This window comes from Phocoena phocoena, chromosome 2 (genome assembly GCF_963924675.1).
Source record: "Phocoena phocoena chromosome 2, mPhoPho1.1, whole genome shotgun sequence".
Lineage (NCBI taxonomy): Eukaryota > Metazoa > Chordata > Mammalia > Artiodactyla > Phocoenidae > Phocoena > Phocoena phocoena.
Window position 1 is genome coordinate 167,366,010 of NC_089220.1, and position 17,659 is coordinate 167,383,668.

Genomic DNA, 17,659 nt, shown 5'->3' on the forward strand with positions numbered 1-17,659 from the left:
TATGGCATATTAATTTTTTAAAAGCTATGGTAGTTAACTTTTGACTAAGTGTCATTCCTTATAGATTAAAAATAGAATACCTCAGTTTTCTGAAAGCCCTATTTGAATCTTTGAATATGAATGCAATTTCCTTTTTAACTGTACCCATGCCTCCCATCAAAATCATTTACCACCAGAAATTATTTTTTAAAGCAGAAGCACAGCACATATTTCAACTCCCATGTGATAACACTGCAAAATTTGGTAACATCTGCATATTTTCTTTACTAATTGCAGTGTTAGTCTGAAGTTAATTATATTTTTTTCAGCCAGAGCATATTGTTTGATATTGCTTATGAAGTGATTTTAATGTTCAGCTTAGCTGTTAGGAGGAATCTTATTTTGTCTTATATTTTTAGAGGCAGTTCTCCATTGTAGCACACTAATTCACCTGATAACTACTTTTCTTTAAAAAAAATCTTCAGTATAACGTTATATGAAAACACTGCAATAGGTGGCAGGGGATAGTGTTTTCATAATTCAGCTACATGTGAATCCTTCACTTACAGTATATTTTTGTACTAGCATTGTTTAATAATATATTTTGGTTCTGAAGAACCTAGGGGCAGGGCAGGAATAAAGACGCAGATGTAGCGAATGGACTTGAGGACATGGGGAGGGGGAAGGGTAAGCTGGGACAAAGTGAGAGAGTGGCATGGACATGTATACACTACCAAATGTAAAACAGATAGCTAGTGGGAAGCAGCCGCATAGCACGGGGAGATCAGCTCGGTGCTCTGTGACCACCTAGAGGGGTGGGATAGGGAGGGTGGGAGGGAGACACAAGAGGGAGGAGATATAGGGATATATGTATATGTAGCTGATTCACTTTGTTATAAAGCAGAAACTAACACACCATGGTAAAGCAATTATACTCCAATAAAGATGTTAAAAAAATAATATTTTTGCATTCATCATTCTTGTGTGCCAAGCACAGCACCACACACCTAGCGGTCTGTCAGTAAGTAGCAATTGCCCCTATTAGGCATAATGCCAGTATGATCTTCAGATCATGTGTACAGATGTTAGATTGATCTAGACATCCATCAGTGTTAGATGGAGTGGTAAGGTAACAGAAAGCCTACATCTCTAATGATGTGAAACTGATATCATTTATATTCATTCAATTCAACAAATATTTATTAAATCTTATCCATGTGTGATCAGTACTGTTGCTATCATCTATGTGGGCAAAGACAGAAAAAATAAATGAAAGACTCAATTCTTGCCCTGAAGAAGATCATCACAGTCGGAGCTCAAGACTCCATGAACAATTTTCTCCCAATTAGATATTGTGTGGCATTATTAGTCTCTGCATTGTGTAGTATACATAGTTAAAAATTGTAAGAGATTAGAGGAAGGAAACTTCAGTGCAAGTTAGAATCATTTCAGGTGGCCTTGTGATGGAGGTGGGACCTGAATCAGACATTGAAAAATTGGTTAATGTTTAGAAATGTGGGTGAGAGGAGATGTCGTATGTGAGCAATAGCATGAACAAAGACTCAGAAGCAAGAAGAATCTTTGGAGTGTTCAGAGGACGGTGAGTCTTCCTGGGTCAGCTCAGAGTTCGTGATGGGGAGCTTTGGGAGACTGTGTTGGATGCATAACATGAGGTCATAGAGGGCAAGGAGTAAAACAGTAGTGAGCTACTGAAGATTTCTCAATGAAGATGCATGCAGCTCCTCACAAAAGGCTAATGTGAGGGCCAGAGACTAGGCAAGAAGTCAGAGTCTAAGAAATATACAGGCACAAAAGAATAAGGCCAAGCAATGGGACAGCTAACAGGAAGCCTGGGTGGCAAGAAAGTCTTGAAACTTCCTTGCAAGAAAGTCATCAAAGTCTTGAAACTTGAGATATGTCTGTCCTAGCAGGAACCCCTGTAGTCTTCCTTTGGGAGCAGGAATTATTTCAGGGTCCTAAGTGGGTGTGAGTGAATCTTCTAATGGAAATACGAATCAGTTAACCCAAATGGAGTGGCAGAGATTTGGACAAATCCTGATATGATCAAAGTGGAGCTTCAGAAAAATGAGCTTGTCACTGTTATGAAGAATGAATTAATAAAGGGTGAACCCGGGTTTAGATGGGACAGTTGATAAATAATTGTAACAAATAAGGAGTAAACTGGTAGGAGCCTGGGCAAGGATTATAATTGTGGACATTGAGAGAAGTGATACACATGAAAAGTAACTCAGGGTAGAAATGTGTCAGTGAAAGGTGGCACTGAGATTTCAAACCTGAGTGAAGAGGCAATAGTAGTAGTATGGACAAAAGTACAAGCCTTAGGAAAGAAAATTATACACGAACACGTCAGTATTTCCTGACCCAGTAGAGCGCGGCTGGAAAGAACATTCAGAGACATGGCCAGTGTCCAACCTACAGAATAATTGGGACCTCCACTCTAATCTCATGGAGACCTTTGAGTGAGGTTCATTTTCCCTTTAACTTCTGACCACATCAGGGTTTTAGAGTAACTCTTGACAGATGTGTTTACTTAAGGGATTTTCAATGAGTAGGGCACTGCTTATTGTTTAAATATGGTAGAAATATGCTGAAACTTTGGCAGGTAAAACACCTGGGCATATGGGACTGGAAATCAGTGTTTCAGTATAGAAGTTGGTTACCCCTAGGTAATGCATTTGGTGAAATGTTTTCTCCAGATTAGAGCTTTCTTTTTGTTAATTAGATATCATCTTCCCATGAGGTCATGTCACTAAGACAGATAAAATGGATGGTAACAGTTACTGCTCAGAATGAATTAAAATAACAACATTCAGTTTGAAAAAAAAAAAGTCTAAGGAGATGTTTAACAATAAGAACCAATTATTTAACATCTGTTTTTATTTATTTATTTATCTGACATCTACTCTGTCAGAAACTCTTAAGTGCTTTATAGCCATGATTCGATTTCATTAGCAAATAATCCCATGAAATACGTACTTTTATTATCCTCATTTTCCAGGTAAGGAGACTGTGACCAGAGAGGTTAAATTGCCTCAGATTATGCAAAGTTAATTAGGGATCCAGCTAGAATTCCCCATCAGGTCTAGTGTGACTCTGAAGCCCTATCCTTAACTGCTACACTACGCTTGTCTCTTCTGGCTTGAGCAAGCAAACGAGGTAACTGTGAATTTCACTAAGCCTTTAGCATATACCCTCCAAAGATGTGATGTCTGTCATGTGTGAAGAAATAATGGTTCAATTATAAACTATGCCACTGAATGTTTAGCAGCCTATTTTCTCACATTTCTGGCAATGGAGGTCTTTATGTATTGAACCAGACTCAATGCAGTAAGAATTTAAATTTCTAGGAGTTGCATGTAAACACATTATAAACTTTTGTTGCCTTGAGGGCTTTATTGTGACCCAGATGCTCTATGAACAGCTTAAACTTAGGTTGGGAATGTGGAAAATTATTTTACAATTGTTTTAGGAAAAAGCCAGGTATTAGCGCACACGCACACACACACACACACACACACACACACACACACAAAATCTGAGATGCCAAACACTATTTTAAAATTATTTTAATTAAAAAAAGCACAAAGTGTACCTGTGAAAAAATCCTCTATACACTGAATAAAAATTTTAAATAAATACATGGCATAAGTATTCATATATGAACATTTTGTCTGCATCTATTTCTATGTGTTTCTATCCTAGACACAAAATGCATGCTAAAGAGCTTAAATTTTACTTCCTTCTTCACCTGTAAAACTAACAGAGAATTGTTTGTTTGTTCTTCTCACAGCTGAATTTTTATTCCTCCTATGGGGTGTTTATCTCTGCTACGCGGTGCGAACGGTCCCATCAGCTTTTCACGAGCCGCGCTATATGGCTGTTGCAGTTCACAATGAGCTCATTATCTCCGCTATATTCCATACAATTAGGCAAGTGATCTGCAGAGCCACTCAACAACTGTTTTATTTTTCTGATGTGTTGCAGTTTAATTTAATAGCAAAATTGGATAAGATACACAATGGAAAGATGTAGGAAGGATAGTGTTTTATAAGTTGACTAATTTCTTTGTCACAGAAATGGCAGATGAATCGTTTTGTTTTTTTCTTAAACTCTGCTGTTCTTAGTTCCTTCTGATGAGTTGTTTATCGCCTTCATTTATTTGGAAGGGTAACTCAGTGTTATTGTATTGTGTTAAACCACTTATGGGGATGTCATTAGGTATATTGTTTATGATACATAATACTGTTTGTTCTGAAGATATAAAGCAATACATGCATACATTATAAAATAGATACAGGTAAATTGTCTATGTTTTCATTCATGTTTATTATGCTGGTTTATACTTTCAAAACTTTAACACTCAGATAACTTATGTATGTGAAATCTGTTGAATTCAGAACCAAAAAACCACTCCAAGATGATGACTGGATTTTTGTGTGCAGTGGGGTTCTTTCACCATTGCACTGTAGTGATGACTTTCTGTGGTAAGAAAATATGGCCTGGCCCTCCGTTTCTTATTATTCCATGTATCTCCATAACCAATGAGTACAAAGGAGGAAAAAAGTGGCTTATGATAAGTGAACAAAATGAAATATGTTTGACTTACCTCAACAAGAACAACAACCAAACAACAACCAAAAAGGAATCCTATAGCCTGAAAAGCAACAAAAAGATGTCATTTAATTGCTCGACATATATTAAAAGTTAGGACACACTTAAGAATGTAATTAGAAATTTTGAATATTAGTCTTGGCCCGCAGTGGAAAGATAGAGATGAATAATAGGGTGGAAAGGTGTGGATCTGCGGAAGTTTTGCAGGATGTTTATCACCTCTCACTTTAGTCAATAATCATAAAATGGCATCTTGCACTTCTAGGAATAGATGATGCCAAAGAGCAGTTGGGGCTCAGGCATAATCTACACTTTTTAAACTCTTAAAGTAAGAGAAAGAGGTATTTATGATCTGACAACCCTGGAAATTCCATCAGAGACGGCCAGGAATCAAGGGAATTTGCCCCCTTGCTGTGTCTTGCCCTCTCTCAAGAGAGAGAAAAGAGAGAAAGAGTAGAAGAGGGAGGAAAGATGAGATGCAGAATATGAAATCATAAATAAGCAAAGAAAAGGATGCTTTCTCTAGTTCCACTCAGACTAGAGCTCAAGGATATGAGTGAGGATGCCCTGGGGTAAAATGCCGTGAGCACCAGAGGGCACTTTGTCATGGTGCCAGAGCTCCAGAGCCTTCACATTTCTTCCAACCCCTCTCCCCAAAAAAGCTGCATCATTTTTGTTGTTTGTTTTCAGAACATCAAACACATATGTTTCAAGATCTAACAAACATGCTTATCTAGAACCATTGATAAGTTAAATGTTATATTAACAAACCAACTAGAGAGTTATAAGCATGTAAGAAGGCTTATCACATGGACTTCCCTGGTTGTCCAGTGGTTAAGACTCCACGCTCCCAATGTAGGGGGCCCGGGATTCGACCCCTGGTCAAGGAACTAAGATCCCACATGCTGCACAGCGCAGCCAATAAATAAATAAATAAAACAGTGGCTATGTAAATCAGCCATATTCAGTAAAAAATACAAATTGAAAAAAAAGGCTTATCACAGATGAGTTTAAATGTCTTCTACTGTCAGAATGTAACTGTCATGCAGAGTTTCCCACTTGTGCCCTAAAATTAACTGTTATGTTTCTTAGAACCAAATTAATTGCCCAAGAAATTAAATCTGTTCAACACAGTTGCCAAAATTGATCTATATCTTTTCAACCTGTTCAATTTTACTCTGTTCAATTTCCATCATTTAATGTGTTTTTTCAATAGATTTTCAACTCTCAGCTGGCCCAAGTCCTTTCAGAAGTAGGCAAGGTAAATGATTTTTAAATGAACTTTAAAAAAATTCTTAATAGTAAGGCAATAGATGGTTATTTCAAAAAAAATCATAAAGTGATAAAGAGAAAATAAACTCCCTAATCCAACCACCCAAAGATAAGCACTATTAACATATTAGTAAATCACTGTTATATGTTTTTATATGCATGTGTATTTATGACACATCACATTTGATAGCTCCCTTCTAGGAATGTCACAGTGAAGCTAGCATACCAAGAAGTCCTGCTGTACAGATACCTGTTTAACTTTGTTTAACCAATATTTTCCAAATGTAACCGACCATGGAATCCGCCCAACCCTTACGTCTGATAACAGCAGCCACGCTTCAGAAAACACTGTTTTATCACTGAACGAGGGTGATAGGAAATATGTTAAATACTTGTTGAAAATAACTTTCTTACTTTGCTTAGGTCTTTCCTACAGAGTCCCAAACAACCCAGCCAGAAGAATCATATAAACCATGAGCTGGGTTCACGTAGATGCAAGCTCTGATTGAATGGTTCATGGTGAACCTAGTAGGTTTGGTATTGAGCAGACATAGCATACTCTTCTTCCAGACAACTCTTTAATCCCCTATCAGTTTTGAACAGGGAGGACTTCAAATGGTAGCAGAGGGACTAGCCTTGGTATCTTTTGGTATCTTCTTAGGCAAGGCTAAGCAAACCTGAATGGGAAGCTCTGCATTTCAAGTTCCAAATTTGACTTACCTTTCTACATAGACCAGCCTCGATTAGATGGTGGCACATTGGCTTCAAAGAATCGTAGCTACTCTCTTGAATGTTTAATTTGTATGGCCATAAGGGACCAGTGATGGAATTATAGTTTAACACATTAAATCTACAGAACACTGATTTTAGGGGGATGAGCCAGGAGCAAGTAAAACGCAGTGATAATTAAAGAAATCAAGTATGCACAATTTCTTATTTACATGTGGACTGAGTTCCTATATGCTGTGGTTCCAGCATTAATAAAGTTCAAGGATAAAAAGCAATAACATAAAAATTTAAATCAGCTGGATCCATCTTGGCAGTTTTTTCCTAGAATGAAATAATATTAAATAAGGCATCCAACATTAGCAAAGATATTCTCTATCAATAGGATATATATGTTCTTCTTGTCTGCTTAAAATATAAAATTATGTATACATATATGTATGTATTCATATTTATACATACACATATATAAATTAAAAACTATGACTACATATTATGTACAGATTTACCTTCTTTCTTACCAAATTGTCAGACTGAACAAAAATAACCTAAAAGGGTTAAGTCTAGAAGGATAAATGATGAGAAGGCATTTCTCTCAGTCTGTTCTAACCCTTTACTTATTTTTAGTACTAAGCATAAAGCAAACCTTTGGGAAAGTGCAAGGCTTTTAAAAAGTTTGCCTTTATTCTTAGCCTCAATGTTCAAATATTTCGATGCGCCTGATTTTTGGACCGATTTTTTAAGTTGAAATACTATTTTTTAAAATGAAGCTTTAATACTATTTCAAAACCCAGTTGTTCTGAAGGTATTTCTAATCAAAACTGCAACCTAAAAAAATCTGGCAGTAATTAAAAGCTGATTAAGGACAATCGATGTTAGCATATCTCAAAATTATTTTTTGGAAGATTCACTGTTCTAATTCAAAATATATGTACCCATTCTTTTTTCCAGATATTGTCAGGCTAGTTTCAAGTTCACCTGTGTTGGCATTTGAGATAGGAATTCCCAGTACATAAGGCTGCTTTTTGACTGTAAATCCATCTCCTTTGATGTAACTGTCTGCTCCAGTACTGGCACGGGCCCCAGCAGATTGGGATTGTATTATTTTCAGGGGTACATTTTCTACTGCTTCTGTGCCTCAGTATTGTGTCTCAGAGACTATAACTTTTTATTGAGTAAGATGATCCTATTTTAATGCTTAAAAAAAAATCTTACTTCACCCAGCACGGACTGTATAGTCAAAAGTATCCCGTCCCTGAACAAAGTGAATATTCAGTCACATTCAAAGCAGGTATGAAGCCACTTTTCTCACAAAGGAGCTAGAAAAGATGTTAATTCAGAAAATCCCTTTTAGTTGTCTGTGAAGTATCATGGCCATTCTGCACTTCTGTGTATAAGTCTATGTTTTTTATATCTCCAGACACAGGGGGAAAAACTCTTATCTCCATTTTGATGACTCCTGAGCTTTCATTTTAGCTTGATTTTTTTGGGGGGGGAAGGGATGGAAGTGAAAATTTGGAAGAAATAGCCTTGATGGAAATTTTGTTTTAAATATTAATAATATTAATTTACTTAGTAAATTTGTCATGAATATGGTATAATGCAGAAATAGAATTAGTCTCTTCTCTTTTTAGATTCATATATGTTTATTTCATGATTATATCATAAGCATTTTCTTAGGATATGAGCTTTTCAAATTTGATGATGTATATCATTGAAACAAAATGCTAATTCTCTAATTCCAAAAGCACTAAAATCTCATATTTAGCTTTCATGGATAAACAATAGATGGGAAAACATTAAAAGAAGAATATGAATGCAAAATGACCTTAATAAAAGCAATATCTGGTTTCTGCATAAAGATGAGTCCTTAACACATGAGTTTTAGTTTGTACATGTACCTACTGATTTGTGAAAACATTCCCAAATTACCAGATCAGATATTAATAATGAATTTTTCCTATACATGTTACTTGAAGGGCCGTCCTGGAACACACGTTTTTAAATTCCTCAATAAGATAAGATTTTAAATATTATATTTTACATTATTTTAAAATAATTTGATGCTCTATAAAAACTAAGGTTTGTATTTTAAAAGATGCACTTTGTATGTCAACTATATTTCAATTTGTAAAAACAATTTTAAAAAGATGCACATTACACACCATTAGTACATATACATTTTATCCATTACATTGCTTATGATTTAAACTTCTGGGATCATTCACTAAAACAGATATTTACCCACTTTTTCCCCTCAGTTCTAATTAATATTTTTAAGTGAAGAATATTATGATCAAGAGTTATTTGGATGTGTCTTATAACCTAAATTTGCCTGAAACAATCATTTTTTAACCTACTCTTCTTTTGAATTCACATGTGTTCACTGCTTTTGCTTTGCACATTCAACTTACCTACAAAATAATAATCCAAGGAAGTGTTTAGCACATTATATATGTATGTGTTATCTTTCTTACTACTGATAATTTTAAGAACTAAAGGGTTCATATCTTATGCATCTAATTAGGGTTACTTAGACCCTTATTCTTCTGTGATGAAAATATATGTCATAGAAATAACAGTATGACTTCTTTCTTGCTTGCTTTCTTTTACTAATACATTGAGAAAAAGAGTTTCCAAGTATCCTAGTGTTTTAAGTAGAGATCTTGTTGGGTTGCTAATGTGGTGAATTCTCATTTCAGATTTGTTCTTGCCTCAAGACTTCAGTCTGATTGGATGTTGATGCTGTATTTTGCACATACTCATTTGACTGTGACAGTGACCATTGGGTTGCTTTTGATTCCAAAGGTATTCCTCCAACATTACTTTTCTCTTGCAAGATAGTTGTTTTAAATGAGCGTGGAATTGTTTCTCCTTTAAAAAATATCTGGCAATATAGGCAAAGGGAGGTGTGAAGATTTGCTTGACACGCTACAATGTTTTTAAAACTCCCTCCTCAGGAATCTAGGTGTCTCTTTTCTTTGGGGATTTATTAAACATCTCACATAATTTTTAACTGCCTTAGTTTGTACAAAACCCATCATCCGTTTTAGTCCTTTTCCAAATACTTTGATATCTATTCATGTTTTAATTATTAGGGGTTCAAGGTGGCCTTTCATTGTAGCTGTAACCTCAAGGTCGTTTTTAAAGAGAATTATCCTAGTCTAAGAATCCTCTTGTTTGGATTCATATTCAGGGAAGTACTGTGTTTTAAACATTCAGAGAATTTTTATGTAAATAGAAATAATTATAATGTTGTATAAAAAGAGTCTTGCTTAACAATGATGGATTCTGACAAAGACTTATCTACACAGCATTCTGACGTGGAGGGAAATGGGCCAGGACTCAGAATACAGGGATTCTGAACTCATACCCCACCCCAAGTTAGCTGTGTAATGTAACGTTAGGCAAGACTTTTCATCTCTCTGAGTCTGTTTCCTCATCTATGACATGATAGCAGTGAGGCTGCTTGGAATAAAACAAAATGATACCTGAGTTTTGGAAAAAAGATACTACACAAATTATCATTATTTTCCTCTTTTACATGTTGTAGAAAGACAAAATATTAGAACAAAATATTATGTGTAGAAAAACAAAAATTATCATTGTTTTCCCCTTTTACATGTAGGAAAACAAAATACATCTTTATCAGTGTCGTACAATGTAACGTTAGCACAGCTGAAACCAGAATTGTGATTTCACTCTAGGCTTCCTTTACCTCACCTCTCACAGTTAACCAAAACATTGAACTTCAGCCTGATTGAAAAGGCCAAACAATTGTAAACAGAGCAAAATGCCTATTTTCTTCCTTACTTGAATTACACCAAATAGCCATAATTTTCATGGATGTGTCTGTTCCTGCAATCTATCTTAACCATCTTTATACTGTACGTAATATGATTACATTTTTATTAGATGGGTATATACTCAGACTATTTATTTATTCATTCAAAAAATTGTTATTGAGCTCCAGAGACAATTGAAAACATATGTTTACACAAAAATTTGTTCTTGATGTCTATTACCTTGGTAGTGATGGCATCACGGGTGTTTGCATATGTCCAAACTCATCAAATTGTACACATTTAATATGTACAGTTCTCTGCATATCAATTACACCTCAACAAAGCTGGCTTAAATTTTTTTTTTAATTTGTACATACATGAATGTTCATAGCAGCATTATCCATGATAGCCAAAAATTGGAAACAACCCAAATGTCCATCAATTGATAATGTATAAACAAAATGTGGTATACCCACAAAATGAAATGCTATTCATCAATAAAAAGGGATAAAGCGTTGATACATGTGACAACTTGTACAAACCTTGAAAACCTTATGCCAAGGAAGCCAGATAAAAAAGGCCACATATTATACGATTCCATTTATGTGAAATGTCTGGAATAGACAGCTCTAAAGAGACAGAAAGTGGGTTAATGGTGCTGTGGGCTGGGGAAAAAGGGGTATGGAAGTGACTGCTTCCTGGGTTCAAGGTTTCTTTTGGGGGTGATGAAAATATTCTGGAATTAGATGGTGGTGATGATTGTGCAACCTCATGAATATACTAAAAAACACTGATCTGTATAGTTAAAAATTGAGAATTTTATGGTATGTGAATTATATTTCAATAACTAATTTAAAACATTATTGAGGAGCTTTACTAAGCACTGTTCTATATCCTAGAATAAGAGTAGTGAACAGATATAAATCTGTGCTCTCATGGTACTTATATTCTGGTGGAAGAGAGGAGGAAACAGAAAAGATAAACAAAATAAATATTTAAAATAGTATTTCAGATAGGGATAAGCATTAAGAAAAAAATCATAAAGCAGGAAATGGACAATATCTGACAGATAACTGTCTCTTAAACTCATGATAATATCTAAGACTTTGCTCAAGAAACATAATTTCATTCTTATGGGCTTCCCTGGTGGCGCAGTGGTTGAGAGTCTGCCTGCCGATGCAGGGTTCACGGGTTCGTGCCCCAGTCCGGGAAGATCCCACATGCCGTGGAGCGGCTGGGCCCGTGAGCCATGGCCGCTGAACCTGCGAGTCCAGAGCCTGTGCTCCACAACGGGAGAGGCCACAACAGTGAGAGGCCCGCGTACCACAAAAAAAAAAAAAAAAAGAAAGAAAAAAAAATAATTTCATTCTTATAAATAACCTCCAGTAGCATGTGAGATTTTGGGGGACCAGGACTCTATTTTCGTCACCCTTATGGCCTTAAGTTTATGGCACATGTGGCTCCCACAAACATAAATAGAAGAGTGAGGGGAAAGTTCATCAGTTCCTGTGGTTTCTCAGCCGGTCCCAAATACAAAAGATTCATTATTACTTAAACAGAGAACTACCATCTCACATGTTATCTCCAGTTTGTGTTTACCTGCCTAGCTGAATATTTTAACAATAGTTGACATTAAAATATCTCTGTGTCTCTGTATCAAAGGGCAACCTGTTCTGTTTTTTTTTCTTTTATTATATTTTGTTTTTTTAAGTATCACATGTCTTTATAGACAGTGCCTAATAGTACAGAGGGTAAAAGATTTGTCAAGAGTCACACAAATTAAGTGGAAGGCCCCCTGTCACATGTATATTTTGGAAGTCTAATCTATTTGGATTACTGCTACATTTCTTATCATGAGATTCGCTACTTTTTTTTTTTTTTTAACACTAGGTCCTTGTTGGTTATCTATTTTAAATATAGCAGTGTGTACCTGTGAATCCCAAACTCCCAATCTATCCCTCCCTCCCGCCCTTCCCCTCGGTAACCATAAGTTCAGTCTCTAAGTCTGTGAGTCTGTTTCTGTTTTGTAAATAAGTTCATTTGTGTCATTTTTTTTAACTGCACATATAAGCGACATCATATGATATTGGTCTTTTTCTGACTTGCTTCACTAAGTGTGATAATCTCTAGGTCCATCCATGTTGCTGCAAATGGCATTATTTCATTCTCTTTAATGGCTGGGTAGTATTCCATTGTATACATGTACAACATCTTCTTTATCCATTCATCTGTCGATGGACATTTAGGTTGTTTCCATGTCTTGGCAATCGTAAACAGTGCTGCAGTGAACATTGGGTGTGTATGTATCCTTTTGAACATGTTTTTCTCTGGATATATGCCCAGGAGTGGGACTGCTATTTTTAGTTTTTTAAAACCTGTTCATTATTTAAAGAAATATTTTACCTGATGACAAGCTAGGAGAAGAGAACCCAAGTTCTCTCAATTTTCATAGGACAATCACTTGGTTTATATGTTGTGTGAAATGTGGCTGGATACTTTTGATTTTTCCTGCTCTCCATCATTTACCCAATTCATTCTTCCTCACTTTTCCACTTGAAGAAGAGTAGAGATAGCAAGAGTACATGAAACTGAAAAGTAGCAAAAGACTACATGAAGATAATGAAAATATATCAAAATGCAATGAAGGAGGAACCTGAGAGTAATGATGAGCTTAAGAAAAAAAATCTATAATTTCAGTGAATCTTTGAATTTTAAACTCAGATACCATCCAGCGCAAGCCCTTTAGGCTAAGAGGACACTGTGCTCCCGAGAGGTTCCATGGTCTGGTTAAGATCCCACTGACAACAGAGTCGAGGCTGGAATTCAGATCTCCTGTGCCCTGAGTTTTGAAAGTCGTGTTTTTGAAGCTCTGTGTGACAAACTGAAAGTCATATTCCTGTGATCAGTCCAGTTGTGCCCATAGATGAAATACAGCCTCCTCTGTGTAAAGTGAAATGACATGATAACACACCACCTCTCAAAAAAATATTCCCATTCAGCTGCCAGTGGGTCTAAATTGCTACTCTTAGAGTACAGTGTACTAAGAGTACCCTAAGAGAACATTTCTTTGGATTCTTCTACTTATTTTCATTTTCAAAATGCAAATATCGTTGAAGAGGAATAATGTGAGTTAACCCTTGGAACCTGGAAAAAAGACAAGAATGAAAATAGGAGTCAAAGAGGGAACCAGGTGTTAATGTTGCCTCACTAAGTGCTCTAGCATGTAAGGTGGGAAACAAAACACACATATGGCAGCAAATATTTTGTAAAGAGTTCAGTGAATGAATTTATCTAAGCTGAAGAAATGATGTAACAGTAGAACCTTCAGAAAAGTATTATGTTGTGTCCTACGGTGGACTAATGTCTACAGCTCATATTGAATTTCTATTGCAGTTTTCACATTCAAGCAATAACCCACGAGACGACATTGCTACAGAAGCGTACGAAGATGAGTTAGACATGGGCCGATCTGGATCCTACCTGAACAGCAGTATCAATTCAGCCTGGAGTGAGCACAGCTTGGATCCAGAAGACATTCGGGTAATACCAGTATTTCTTCTTTTCTGTTTTAGATTAGACCCGTTCATACAGGCTCGCACGTGTGGGTCGATGTTCATGTGTGCTTCTTTGTGTTAGAGAGCATGTGTGTTTGTGTAAGAACTGAAGGCATCACATGCAGTTAATCCAGTTCTAAAACATAGAATCACAGTATAAGTTAGGCCACACAGGCCAGTCTTGATAGTCTTAACTGACTTATTGGACACCATGATGATGAACTGGTTGTACATGTCCCATGATGACGGTTTATGAGATCTTGCTGATGGGAAACTAGGATAGATCTGTGAGCAGAGAGTGTGAATTATTTAAAATAATCTGTGACAATATATCAGCATTTGGAGGAAGAAGATGCTTTTGTATTTGATGGTCTGTTGTACACTAATTTAACATTAGGTGTAATTTTATCAGTGGCTACATGATGCTTCCCATATTGTTCAGGGATATGGTTTCTCAGTAGACAACAGGCTGTGTTTTGTCATGGTCCAGGCTCAGCCTGGTCCACGCAATTCACAAGTTCAAAGTGCCTGTTGCATGAAGCAAGTGCAGAATGCAGGAGTTCACGTCTTGAAGTTCAAACGCTGTGTGAAACGAGATACAGAGGAATCAGAAAGTGAGAGTGGGGGGAAAGTTGATGAGCAGAGATGTTAGGAGGAGCTCCGTTCATTGACTTCACGTTACAGTTAGTGATGTGAGCCGGCCCAAACGCTAAATTCCGCACCTCTTTGAATCTGCTCTTGTTATGTATGGCAGGACGAGCTGAAGAAACTCTATGCCCAGTTGGAAATCTATAAGAGGAAGAAGATGATCACAAATAATCCCCACCTCCAGAAAAAGCGGTGCTCGAAGAAGGGCTTAGGCCGTTCCATCATGAGGCGGATCACCGAGATCCCGGAGACGGTCAGCCGTCAGTGCTCCAAGGAGGACAAGGACGCGTTGGACCACGGCGTGGCCAAGGGCGCCGTCCCGGGCAGGAGGAACCCGCCGGAGGCTGCGGGCGGCGCCGGGAAGCCCAAGGAGGAGTCCCTGCGGAACCGAGTCTTCTCGCTCAAGAAATCGCACAGCACGTACGAGCACGTGCGGGAGCAGCCGGGCAGCCCGGGCAGCCCGCCTGCCCCGAGCCGGGAGGAGGAGGCGGCGGCCACGGACGACTCTGCGCTGGGGTCCCCGGCGGGAACGAACCGACCGCGAGCCCTGCAAGACGACAGCCAGGCCGTGTCCACCGAGTCCGTGCCTCTGGTGTGTAAGTCGGCCAGCGCCCACAACCTCAGCTCGGAGAAGAAGCCCGGGCCGCCCCGCACATCCGTCTTACAGAAGTCCCTCAGCGTCATCGCCAGTGCCAAAGAGAAGACGCTCGGATTGGCCGGGAAAACCCAGGCGTCCGGCGTGGAGGAACGGGCCAAAGCCCAGAAAGCTCTGCCGAGAGAGAAAGAGACAAACAGAAAATACTCAAATTCAGATAACGCAGAGACTCAAGACTCTGCCCCCTCAAACTCCAATCATTCAGAGGAGCCAAGAAAACCTCCGAAATCTGGGATCATGAGGCAGCAAAGGGCCAACCCCCCCACTGCCAGTTCCGACCTGAGTCCAGGCACCCCCCAGATGAAGGACAGCTTTGACATAGGGGAGGTGTGCCCCTGGGAGATCTACGACCTGACCCCCGGTCCTGTGCCTTCAGAATCAAAAGTTCAAAAGCACGTATCGATTGCGGCTTCTGAAATGGAGAAAACCCCAAGTTTTTCCTTAAAGGGGAAATCTCATCCCAAGCCTAAGGCAGCTGAACTATGTCAGCAGTCCAATCCGAAGAGCATAGACAAAGCTGAGGTGTGCCCTTGGGAGAGCCAAGTTCAGCCCCTCTTTGAAGATGAGAAGTGTGTGATTTCCAAGACTCAGGTTCCCCCAGGAAGAGCTCAAGGGGAGAATGGCGGCCAGCACTCTGCAGCCAGTGTGTGTGCTGGGCAGTGTGAAGAACTGCCTCCCAAAGCCGTAGCATCAGAAGTGGAGAATGAAAACCTCAACCAACTAGGAGACCAGGAGAAAAAGACATCTTCCTCTGAGCAAAATGTGCCTGACTCATATAACTCAAGTAATAACTTTCAGCAACCCTTAACATCACGAGCTGAGGTCTGTCCCTGGGAGTTTGAGACCCCAGATCAACCAAATGCTGAAAGAAGTGTAGCTTTCCCTGCCTCTTCTGCTTTAAGTGCAAATAAGATCGCAGGGCCTCGGAAATAAGAGGTCTGGGATAATTTTAAAGTGTAGCATCCCCAGAAAGAAAAGGAGAAGGAAGAAACGCTGAATTCGCTATAAGACAGAAGATACAGGATCACAAATTCCCAAGGAGTATTGGTCAGTCAAGGGAAATGTGAAAGGGAGGGGTGGAAGAAAACATAGGAGGCCAGGGCAACGTGGTAATGGAGAAGTTAGACTGGCCAGGAAAGTCTTGCCCCAGGGAACACTGGGAAAATCCTTACACTTTAGCATATGTTTGGGGGAAGTAGCCCTCAATGTCTGCCCCTGATCAATACTTACCCTTGGGACTTCGAAGATCCCAATCAAGGCAAACCAGAAGACACAGAAGAGGGACGAGATTTTGCAAAGGACAGGAAGGTATTGACGTATGTAACCGAAATTCTAAGTAGCTGACTAAAAAGAACTTACTTTACCTATTTAACCTTGATAGCACTGCTAACTTAATGCATCCAAAAATATCTTTTATATTAATGATTGCTTTCATTTTCTTATAAATGTCTGTTTCAGTACATTGTTGTGTCTCATTCCAGCATTCCAGATTGTATAATTTTTGCAAATAACTTTGATATTATGTGACACAACACATTTATGCAATCTGCAGCTACTCGATTGTTATTGCAACTTCCAGAATACCTGCTATCTATCAACTTTAGTTGATTCTTGAAGTACAGTACGCTTTCTCTGGCTTGGGAAGCCATAACTGTTATGATAAAACCTTTTAGTTTTGGCTGTGGTTTATATATTGTGAATTTGGATTTGACTCTATTATTTCACATCATGGTTTGTTATACTGTCTTAATAAGGGTTTTTTATACAAGTTGAGTTTCTTGTTTTGCACTTCCTGTTAGGACTCAGAAGCTTTATTAATATTGGAGATCAAGTGGTCCTACTTAGTCATACATCTCATTAAGTTAAGGACAACTTATCCATTGTTTGTTCAAAGTCAGGGATAGATAATGCCTTCATTCCAATTAATTGTCCCTTTTAACTCTTTCAGGATTTCATACTTAGCAGCATTTCGTAAGGAAGGAAGAAGCTAAGAGTGAGAAAAATATACTGTGCATTATTATTACCATTGGCAAGGGAAGACTCTGGGAATGGCAAGAGAATTAGAGTACTGCAGAGCCAGGGGATTTGCCTTTAAAATAAAGACAGAAAGGGAGCTCCCAATAGCACTTTCAAGGGATTATATTTTTCAAGAGAAAAATTATTATAGCATCAAGATCATTATATGGATATATTTTTATTATGTATACTAAATATATAATATTTTACATTACCTTAAACTACTTATTCTCATAAACTCTTATTCATTGCTTCAGGCAGGGGTAGAACTTGCTGGGCTTGAATCCCAAAGAGGTTTATAACCAGAGTTACTCAAAGCCTATGAGGCAGTGTGGGCTCTTCATTCTTCCAAGCCCTGCAAATGGCCTAGGTGAGCTACCAGGCTCAAAATT

At 38.1% G+C, this 17,659-nt stretch overlaps 1 protein-coding gene across 1 annotated transcript in view; it reads left to right on the top strand.

Annotated features, from left to right (window-relative positions):
* The window catches only part of GPR158 (G protein-coupled receptor 158), a 316,868-nt gene extending 300,657 nt beyond the window's left edge, over positions 1–16,211 (top strand). Inside the window, exons 8-11 of the mRNA XM_065872293.1 lie at positions 3,791–3,929; positions 9,312–9,417; positions 13,788–13,934; positions 14,703–16,211. Of these exons, the coding sequence (XP_065728365.1) occupies positions 3,791–3,929; positions 9,312–9,417; positions 13,788–13,934; positions 14,703–16,184 (1,874 nt within the window). The 3' untranslated portion in view covers positions 16,185–16,211. The remainder of the gene's footprint in view (positions 1–3,790; positions 3,930–9,311; positions 9,418–13,787; positions 13,935–14,702) is intronic.
* Positions 16,212–17,659: the final 1,448 nt, after the last annotated feature.